The 11,321-nt window shown below is 32.2% G+C and overlaps 3 protein-coding genes across 3 annotated transcripts; 1 reads left to right on the top strand and 2 right to left on the bottom strand.

Annotated features, from left to right (window-relative positions):
* Window positions 1-54: 54 nt before the first annotated feature.
* BN7_1831 (phosphatidylinositol-specific phospholipase C/glycerophosphodiester phosphodiesterase family protein) lies at window positions 55-1,050 on the top strand (the record flags this gene model as incomplete). Its single annotated transcript, XM_011277526.1, has 2 exons — window positions 55-182; window positions 243-1,050. The coding sequence occupies 2 exons, from the start codon at window positions 55-57 to the stop codon at window positions 1,048-1,050; spliced, it is 936 nt and encodes a 311-aa protein (XP_011275828.1).
* Window positions 1,051-1,154: 104 nt separating this feature from the next.
* KTR4 (putative mannosyltransferase) lies at window positions 1,155-2,540 on the bottom strand (the record flags this gene model as incomplete). Its single annotated transcript, XM_011277527.1, has 1 exon — window positions 1,155-2,540. The coding sequence occupies one exon, from the start codon at window positions 2,538-2,540 to the stop codon at window positions 1,155-1,157; it is 1,386 nt and encodes a 461-aa protein (XP_011275829.1).
* Window positions 2,541-9,967: 7,427 nt separating this feature from the next.
* BN7_1833 (HMG-box domain-containing protein) lies at window positions 9,968-10,969 on the bottom strand (the record flags this gene model as incomplete). The annotated part of the gene is made up of 1 exon (XM_011277528.1): window positions 9,968-10,969. One exon carries the CDS (start codon window positions 10,967-10,969, stop codon window positions 9,968-9,970), a length of 1,002 nt encoding a protein of 333 aa, XP_011275830.1.
* Window positions 10,970-11,321: the final 352 nt, after the last annotated feature.

The raw sequence follows: 11,321 nt of genomic DNA on the forward strand, positions 1-11,321 counted from the left end.
CACACAAACCACACATCATTCCCACATTCATTTGAACATCAACATATAACAAAGATGGTTAAGATACAGAAAGTGTTGAGCGTTGCCACTTTACTCTCTGTCGCTTTGGCTTTGGGTATTTCCAAGGTTACTGAAGCTTTAGAAGGGTCTATTACCACACAATATACCTCAGACTTGACTAGGTGAGTACAAAATTTTCATTTTGAATCAGAATATATAATCTGGGGTCATCATATTAACAGATTTTGCAATAGAGACGTGTTTGTCAAACAAATCCATTCACATAACGATTACTGGAGAGATATTCCATTATATACAGCTCTATCTTATGGTGTACAATCAGTTGAAGCCGATGTTTGGCATTTTGAAGGTGATGATACAATCTATGTTGGTCATCATGAAGCTGCTTTGAACGCTGAAAGAACTTTTGAAGCAACTTATATTAACCCATTAGTTCAAATATTAACTGCTGCTAATCCAAATAATACATTTACAGCATCTGAAACTAAACCAAATGGTGTTTTTGATACAGATTCAGGTGCTACTTTATACCTTTGGGTTGATTTGAAAACTGATGGTGATACTTTGATTCAATATGTTATCAAGGCTTTAGAACCATTAAGAGAAAAAGGTTGGTTGACTACTTACACTGAAGGTGAAGGTATTAAATGGGGTCCAATTACTGTTGTCGGTACTGGTAATACTCCATATGACTTTGTTTCTAGTCAAAAATCAAGAGATTATTTCTTTGATGGTCCTTTAAAGACTTTAAATAGTTCATATCCAAAAGAATTGAACCCAATTGCTAGTGCTTCATTGAAAAAATTAATTGGTACTGAAGATATAAATATTAATGGATTAAATGATCAACAGTTTGATCTTTTGAAGACTTATATCGATGAAGCTCATTCTCAAGGTATTAAAACAAGATTATGGGATGTCCCTTGGTGGCCAGTTAAATTGAGAAATAACCTTTGGAGACAAATCTTGGATGCAGGCTCTGATTTCTTAAATGCTGATGACTTAGAATTCGCTTCAAAATTTGAATAGATCTTATTTTTGTACATCTGTAATATAAAAAGTTCATAAATAAAGTATCTACATTTGAAATTTTTTTTGTTTCTAAACGTATAACATTAACATTGTAGTACAAACTAATAAACATTTAACCATTCATCACTCATCTCTAGTAACCATGCAGGTTGACAATTTTGATTATTCAAATTCTTAAATCTACTAAATTGGCCTTTTTTGCATCCAACACATTTTTCACTCATTGGGCAATTAGCGTAAGGCATATGTTCATATCCAATATCTCTAAACCAATGGATTTGTTCTTTATCTGCAAATAATGCAAGTCCCATTGAATGAACCGGTGCATCACCCCATCTTTCATAGTAAAATCCACCGTTTGCTTCAAGATGTTCCATCCATTTTGTATATGCTTCACTTCTATAGAAATCCATATCACCAATTTCAAAATTTGACCAGAAATGACAAGTTGAATAACCATTTGCAATTTTAGTTTGTTCTGGATTCAATTGATTTTCCTTTAACCAACCTAATGCTGCATTTTTGTTTAAGTATTGTGGGTTTTTTTTCAAGAATTCTTTTGTCACAGGCCATAAAGACCTAACTGAATCTGGTGAATCATATAAATTTAAGACATATCCATAAACTTTTTTGTTATCTTGCATAAACTTGAAAACATCATAGTCAATATCACAAAAATAATTAGTTTTTGGTTCCAATCTCCAATAATATTTGAATTGCTTCATTCTTGGATGATTATAAAATCCCATTGAATAATAACGACACATGTTATGATATGAAATCTTTTTAGAATAACCAACACCTTTCTCCTCCAAATATTTGATGCCTTCTTCTTCCTTTTCAGGATCTATGAAATCTGGTTTATCCCAAACCTCAGGTGGGACCAATTCATAAAATACTTCAGATTTAGTAACTTGAGCTATACCTTTCTTGAAACGATCACTAAATGGTTTATCATTCAAAAAAACATATGGATAGTTATACTTCTTATTAAAGGTTGATTCAATTTGTTTAATTGTACTTTGTATACCTCTTAATTCTGAATTTCTAACTAATGAAACAAAAGCTGCATTCACTTTCACATAGTCTGGATCATTGATTCTCGAGATTGGTAATCCAGTTGGCTCAGTTATTGGTTGTTGCATAACTTGATCAAATAATTCAACATTCTGCCTTAGAATCTCCTTTGGATTAATTTTTGATTTGGGTAATGATTTTAAACTTTGATCTATATTGATTGTACCATCTTCATTAGTGACAATTTGTGAGTTATAGGGTTGTGATGAGGTCCCAGATTTATAATTATTCAAAATTTCTTGATAAAAATGCCTTATATCTTGGTATCTAGATGAATTCTTCAACTTATCAACAGCTAATTCAATATCAATACTTTTGTGAACATTATAATTATAAGAAATCGTCCCTATAATTAAAACAAAAGTCACGAGAAAGATCAGTTTTTGAAATCTTTTAGTCAATTTTAACATTTAGTGCAAAATAATTGAGTAGCAAATTATGAACTTTACAAACTATGAGAATTATCATAGCTTTTTCTGCTCAATGTTTGATTCAATTTGAAGATTGACAAATGTACCTGATTTCAATTTTGAATTCGGCAGTTCGCGAATTCAAGGCTTAGCTTATATAAATATTTAAGCAATTCATTAACAAGTTTCATTGATAACATAGTTGATTCATCAGAGGTTTGGGCTTTGCAATGGTAATGGGTGGTTTGTTTTACTTTCGAAATGTTGTATGGGTTTTGTTTGATATATATGTCTTATCTTTTGTGCTAAAGTAGTTGGGGACAAGCCTAAAACTATAGCTGAGCCGAATGAGACTTAGGACTTCAGGGCATTCATAATTCAAGTAATCAATTGATCTTTAGTATTTTGAAGTTTGAACTATTACATTAAGCAGCTTCTTGCTGTCCATTTGCAGGATCATGACACCTTAGCTTATTTGTCCTCGCTAATTTATACCCATGAACTTCCAGAATTAGGTTATGACCTTCTTATGAAACATCTGGTGAGAAATCAGGATTGTTGTAAGCAAAAAACAATGTACAATGTTAAGTTTCGTTACTTTTGATAGATTAATTATAGCTGCCTAGATGAATTTTAGGGTTTAAGTGGACTCTGGTTTCATTGATTGCAGAATTGCAGCTTATGCAGCTAAACCTGGTTCTTCAGTACTGTGGAGTTTTGAGATTTGGTTTTAAAGTTTCTTCGATTACTTGATTTGGTATTATTTAGCTTGGATTTGACATGAAGATCTTTTTGATTGGATTGCATGTATTCCAGGGTGAAATTGGAATCAATTATACCTTTGTACACAGAGTGACAGATAAATTTAAGAAATCATGAATAGTTTAAAATTTAGCACATGTCGATCCTGATAAAAATAATAATTCGGTTGCAAATGGACACGCTCCATGACTGCACAGAATTTATCATATTGTTAATGAATCTTAAAACTAAAACTAAATTAAACATCTCTATATGCACAGCTAGAATTACTAGTTAATTAATTACAATATGAATACATCAATGGGAAATTGGCAGTTGAGACTACAGTTCGTAAATTATGAAGCTGATTTCTATATTCAATTAATATAACTAACGCTACACACATATGTCGACGCACAAATGACATATACTATAGCTTCATGTTATAAATACTTATAAGTTATATTAACTCTTTTAAAACTCCAGGTCAATATATGTGTACTCAGAATGGATAGTACAGATCAGTGCATTAATTAATTGAAGTGATCGATGCAAAGGTTTAGGGTTAAAGGCATGATGTTCATAGATTGAGGATCTATATGTTGAGTTAGTTCGAATTTCAAACATCCAGTGCTTGATTATCCTCGAGGTTATAATAATTTGTTATAATGATCGTGATCGAATTGATTATAATAGTAAATATTGCAAGCTCCAATTATCATGAGTATTCTAGTGTTCACACTTCAGTTGTCAAAGTCAGAAGCCAGACAGAAGTCTAGATATGTAATTAATCTACACAATTATATTGTTTCAAGGATTACACAAAACTTAGAAGATGTAAGGTCATAATAATTATCATAATCCCATTATCTGTTGATGAAACTTGTGTTTTCATTTTCAATATGTAGAATTGAACAACAAGGTGCGTTAAAACCCGTATAATTGAAGCTTTGTTATTCTACGTTCTACGTTCTACGGTTAAATTCATAGACACTTTTTAACTTCTATTATGCTTCATGCACAATTTTACAATATAAATTAAACCTAAAATTTCTGTAACAAAATTAGAATCCAGGATTCAGATTCCAGATCGCGCGCCACCTGCAAGCGTGAGTTGGGCCTTAATTCGGGCTTGAGCTCTTTAAAGGGGGCAAGTTACAACTTACAACTAGCTCAATTCCAAGACATTGGACATTGGACACAACTCACTGTGTAAAGGGGACAATTGAAACTGGATCCTCAGTTAATCATTACTGAATCTTGTTCAAACGTCTAGGTATTATAAGCTATCATTTGCAAAACTCCTTATACATAATAAATCTATATATATTACTACTAGAAGCTGTGTTAATTTGTGACGTATTCGCTTCAAAAAATCATTCCTAAAGTGTGGATTTAAGATGTCCAGTTTCGACTGTCGCTATATTGTCTCTATGTCTCTATATATAAAGTTACCAGACGTTGAGACTCAACATGATTTATATAAAATTTCTTATTCTCTAGGGCAGGATATCAAATTAATTTATTTTGGAGTCTAGATCGAATGAGACGTTTTATAAAGTAGTATATAATAATATTGTACTATAGTACTTATGAATTATAATAGTAGGTGATCAGCTTGATATTAATTACAACGTTATAGCTAAGAAGTACGGTATAGTTCACCATGAATATCTGGCTTCTGGACACTAGTATTTTTGATCCATCGACGTAGCTAAAACGATCGAAGTACATAAAATTTTGAAGAAACTGTAAACACGATAGTCATATACACGATCAAATTCAAACCATAAGCTTATAGAGGGGACTAATTATTACAATAGATGCCAACTTAACGTTTATACGCATGATCAGTATTCCCCTGATCAAATTTCATAATATTTTATATCAAATATAATCAGATCTCATGATACGTAGACCTAACATTATATAGTTTGATTGTTTATATCAAACTCCTACTCAGTGCTCAGTTCACGTTAGCTAGGCCCACTATAGTGTGTATATTTAATAATTAACATCATTAATAAGTATATGATCACTATATATCACTATATATTCGTTCATGAGCCGGCTTAATTACCTACCGACATCGATAACAGGTAATATATATTATAAGTATATACCCGAAGTCTAACGCGTGTATATACAGCTATAACTGTTAATAGTTTAACTAATTATAGTTATTAATATATTCAATAATGGACTTTACATCACAGCAATATCTTGCGATACCTTCAGTACTATATACTATCTAGTACGACGTCTTAATTGTATCATAATATATAATAAGTTTCAACTTTACATGGATCACGGCTATATAGATATTTGCCTCATGGGCTGAAGGATCATAAAATTACGAAGTCGCTTGTATAGGACGTATAATATACTGATCTAGCAGATCGTAAAGTTCATTATGGATTCTGGTCCCTGGAATTATATCATGAACTATAGAACAAGGTTTAAGTTGTTTAAGCAATATTGATTAAATATTACTATAACTAGTAGCTGTATATATAAGGACATGTGTGAGTCTAAAGTTTAAAGCATAATCGTATTTGAAACAGGTTTATATATATATATGATCCTAGTACCTAGTACGACATATAGTGTAGTACGTATAGGATCAGAGGAGTTTAATTTATAATTAATAGCTGTGATGTAGCATAACCCTGGACTTATTAATCTAGTTGGTGTACTATATGTATTAGTTGGAACTTGGTATATGTCGTCATTGAAAAAGGCTACGTGCTTGTTTCTATATACGATCTATAATATGACTTCAATCTTCAAAGTCTGATGAATCATGATCATAAAAAAGCTGGGACATACCACGTCTATTAAACAATGAAAGTCAACTCTTATCAATATTCGGAAAACGGAAGCTAGTATACTATAGCAAGCTGTTCGTGTAGTACTTTGAAACTTCAGCTCATTGAAGATCTGTGTGGTATATTTAGTGGGACTCAGACCTGAACAATAAACAGGTTTGAAGAATAAAGTAAGAATAATGGTTCTGGTTTGTTGTTTGGAGGTAGTTTAGGCTGATCTTTTGTACGGCTGAATAGAAGTTAATGTAACTGGGCTGAGCAGTGAGCAATGCACCTGAACGTAGACGTGAAGATTATGAGACAAATCTTGATCTCCCATTTCCCAGCATGAGAAAATAATGGAACAAAGAAGGAGCTCACAGAAAAAGCAGCACCAGTTTTAATAGTTGGCTGCTTTATGCTTTATGATAGATTCTTGTGGCTTCACTTTGAAACACTTTGAGTTTAAACACTGAGTTTTAAGCTTTGGTATTTCATAACAAAAATGTACCTAAGTTTACGGTTTTGGATCAATTGAGGTCTTTAACTCTTTGCGTGTGTTCTAATTATACAGCTCGATTTGATTTCCTTTCACAACAATAGCAGCTCCTTAAACTGTACGTATAATTTGATAAGTGAAGAATCAGATCGACAAGAAAAGGAACAATAGTATTTCAGTTGATTAAGTAAGTTAGGGTATCTCTAGTAATTTAACTTTAAATATTATTGCCTAGTCTTGACTCTGACTCTAAACTTTAAAGTCTTGGATACTTGATTGAATAGCGTTTGGTGATGATTAATACATCTGGCAGCGTACTGTGTGGTAGGTGGTGGTCTGTAGCTGGTAGGTGCGTATACATATAGTAGCTACTAGCTTTATATATAAGCTAGTAGTAAGTAAAATTACATATGTACATTTTGAACGTTTGTTCTTTTGTTGAAACAGTCTTATATAATTTATATATAGCTCCTATATTTATGCTGGAATCCATGGAATCTATTGAGCTAGCTGAAACCTGAGACTATATGGCTGCTGGTAGCGTTGAGATACATCTCTTGATCAAAAGCTGTATAATCGTTCATGATTCAACGTCGTATTGAAATTTATGTCCATCGAAGCCAGACTCGAGCTCTCAGGCTAATTTCGTGTAGAGAACAGAGACATATATTGAAATTAGAATACAAGACAAATAACATATGATAATGACATATAAAGTCAGCTTGTGTTTATTGTTGGAAAAGCAGCCATATTCCTGAAATCTGAATCCTGTTTTCTCAAATTTAGCTTATTAATTAATATTTACTGATCTACTTCTCTTAACGTCACAATCTGAGAAACTAATTAATATTAATAACGTCGCCTTACTTGTGATTGTCTATTGTCGGGCCTTGGGCCTTGAAGACTTGTCTTGTCGGGGTGATATATAATTGCCATGGGATTGATATAGAAGATAGAAGGTAGAAGATAATATTCAAAGAAATTATTAAAGGATTTGCTGTTATACCAAGTCAATTTAATACTTGAGGATCTTAATTAAATAACTCAAAAATGTCGCTGTAGTAAATTAGGGATATGGTAAAAGGTATATCGTACTACCTGGTTCCCGTACGCAAAATCTGCTAGGGACGTTATACTAAAAATCACAATTAGGTTAAACTAGTATAATGATTTTGAGCAACCTTAACAAACTTGGACGTCGACAAGATTCTATAGATCTGTAGATTCTATAGATCTGTTCATAGACCATATTATATAACCGTGTGATCTTTGTTTAATTGATCTGAGTACCTGAGTTCATCATCAAAAGTTCATAGGCGCGACATACAATATACGTGATGTCATGAATATATATGTTAGTTGTGACAGTGTTATGACCATATTGATTTTAATCTAAAGCTTCTATTAGTTAGACTTGATCTTTGGTATCAATTATATATATTGTGTCTATCAGCTCTTGAAGTGTTGAGTTTTGAAAGGCTCTTATATCAATTCGTTCATTAAGTTATATATCATCTATGCTATACTAATTAGCTGCGACACATGGCATGATAGAATGTGATCATGAAGTTACCTAACCCGTGCCAAGTTTAAATATTCAAGCTTCGACTTATAGTTCAAATATTTTGAATGGTTAAATGTACCATATATAAAAGGATGGCCTATATAGTTCACTATAATTAATAGCTAGCGTCTTATACTTTAAAGCTGAGTACTTGAGTTTCATTGCTATAATATGCTTTCTGAAGTTTAACTTAAAAATTGTATATATAATTTCATAGCTCACGACAATGATATTTACCAGATCTAATCATTCTCTCCTGGATTGCTTTCTCAACTTCTCAACAACGACGTGATCGATATCTGGGTTTAACTTTCAGCCTCTGGGCCCTCATCAATTCAAAAAATCACAACCACGGTCCTTTTAAGCTCCAAACTTTTACTTTGTGATAAGTGATACATATACTAGTTATGTTATAACAGCTCATGTCTGAAAATTGAAATGCTTATAAAAGTTAAAAGTCAGATCGTTTTCAAATTTATATTTATATGAACAAAATGCACATATAACATATTACATAGGTTACAACGTTACAACAACTTACAACTTACTAGGTACACAGTACGTAGTTTCTCCGTTTCTCAAAAAGAATAAGTTCTTCGAATTCTACAACCAATTATATTTGTAGACTCTTTAAATTTTGCAGATCATCGCACCAAATGCTAGATACTCAGCATATTGTCGAGCATATGAAGCAAATTAAGCATATCAGCGCGCATTTCATGCTTTACAAATGCAAAGAAATGCAAAGAAATGGATCACCAATAAAGATATCAGACCAGCTTAGCTATTTATGCTACATTTCAGTTGACAACAATGCTGAATCCTGACCACTGACAGCTATTTGAAACTTGATGTAAATTTCCCCTTCCCAACAAAGACAAAGTGTTTTTTTTTTTACTTTGAAGTGTGCTCGTCGTTCAAATTTGAGACACAACACAATAACCGAAACGCATCACTATCAGTATCAGGATTCAGTACTTTAAAAAATCCTGGTCAACTTTTAAATAAGTAAAGGTGAATAGCTGTATTTAGGTTTATTTCAGAATATAGCGAACTTTAATACTCTCTAATTGTATGGGCTGGGCTTTAATTCATTGACTAGCAGCTTATATCTATACTTAATGATTCAATAAACTATACTGTACCCAGGATCATATATACCAGGATAAAAATTAGATTAATGTTGTTTTTGGCCAGAAATGAATTTTACTATATTAGTAGATACAGATATACAGATATAGTACCTTAACCCCCTAGTGTTGTATGTGATGAATTAGTGGAGTAGCTGCTGCTAAAGCTGAGATGAAATTAATAATTGTAGAACACATCCAAGTATAAACATCGTCTAAGAATTAAAATCTCAGCTTATAACTTGAACATATATGAATTAGCTTTAATTATAAATATTGGCTCAACAGTTGGTCATATTATTTGGACATGGTTGCACGTATATCCTCCTTTTCCAAATATATCTTACACAGTTAATAAAATATAATAAATAATTAATTGAACTATTACATTAAAACTAAACATTAAACTACGCTATAAACCCCTCTAAATACAAAATGACAACTTTAAAATAAAATGCAAAACTTAAAAATCAAATAAAATGTGTTAAAAAATCAATCAATACAATAAGGCGCTCATAAAATATTGTAATAACCGTTACGAATTGAAAAATGTTGATGAATTTGTCAAAGAATCAAACTTGTATAGCCAAATCAAACCCTTTGATTTCAATTCATTTCTTGTTTATCATAAACTTCATCATATCTAATAAATACAAACCAGTGTACTCTTAGATCAAAACACCAATCTAATTCAAAATGTTTGCAAATGAACAAACCTTTGATTTATCTGTAGGGCTATTTCCATCTTCTTCTCTTTTGACAGAAACAGGGGTTGGAATTTGGTTATAATAAACAGGTGCACTCATTTGTCCTTGAGTTGTTTGAACATAAGCAACATGAGCCATATGACCTGGTTGACTATAGTACCCATTTGGAACAGGTGTGGCAACTGGTGCATATGAAGGATGAGGTTGTTGATTTCTCAATGAAAGAAAACTTTGTGCAATAGCATGTTCTTCAGATGATGATATAGAATTCATATCTTCAGGTGTATTTGAAGTTGAAGTTGGTGGAGTATGTTGTTGTTGTTGTTGTTTTGGTTGTTTAGATTTGCAATAAGGACAAGAACCTTTCTTACCACAACGTCTTGGAATATATCTGTAGCCTGGATACTTTTCAGCGTGTCTCTTCTTCTCTTCTTCAGCTAACTTATTCCAATGCTCTTTTTCTTTTGGTGATAAATCTCTCCATCTCTTACCTAATTCTCTTGAAACATCTGGATTTGTACGAATAACATTTCCTTCATCTAAAACAGATTGATGGTGTTGTTGGCGGAATAAAATAAATGCATTTCTTGGTCTTGGAATGTGATTTCCTTCATTACGACAAGTACATTTATCAGTTGCAACTTTTGAATTATATTTTGGTGATGTTGGTGTTGAGACTTCTTGAGATGGTGATTGACTAGCAGAATGAGAATCCCTTTGGGGTATGATGGTTGGTGAATAGTCTTCTCTCTTGATCATTTCTGATTGGTGTTGAAACATTGGTTGTTGGGGTTGTTGGAATGAATATTGAGATGGAGCAGGAGTTGGTTGTTGTTGAGGTAAGGCTGCTTGTGGGTATTGTTGAAATGATGGCATTGAAGTAATGATTTGAGACAAAGGGGGCAATGTATGCTTTGGTGCGTCTTGATGGATATTGTTATTTATCATTGGACTTGGTAACGGTGAAAATGTAGTGAACATCTAGCAAATTTTAAAAAGTTGAATTGTTTGTAAAAGCTTGAATATCTTATAAATAGTAAACAACAGGGATCTTTCTTTAAAGATGGTGAAATGTAATAATAATAAGCACTTGATAGAATTTCTAAATCCTAAACTTCTTGCGATGAACTATATTGTAAACACTAGTGGAAATATGTATCAATAAGATATAATGAAAATTCTTGAGTAGCTTATTGTGAATATAACTTTGCAATAGCACAATCGAATCAATAGATGCCTTATCTAGTGACTAATTGTGTGTTTTAAAGACAATCAAACATTAGATAACTGGCTGAGATCAAATATGGAATATCAATACTTATATATCTTTGGA

The sequence above is a fragment of the Wickerhamomyces ciferrii genome, contig 00040 (assembly GCF_000313485.1).
Source record: "Wickerhamomyces ciferrii WGS project CAIF00000000 data, strain NRRL Y-1031 F-60-10, contig 00040, whole genome shotgun sequence".
Taxonomy (NCBI): domain Eukaryota; kingdom Fungi; phylum Ascomycota; class Saccharomycetes; order Phaffomycetales; family Wickerhamomycetaceae; genus Hansenula; species Hansenula ciferrii.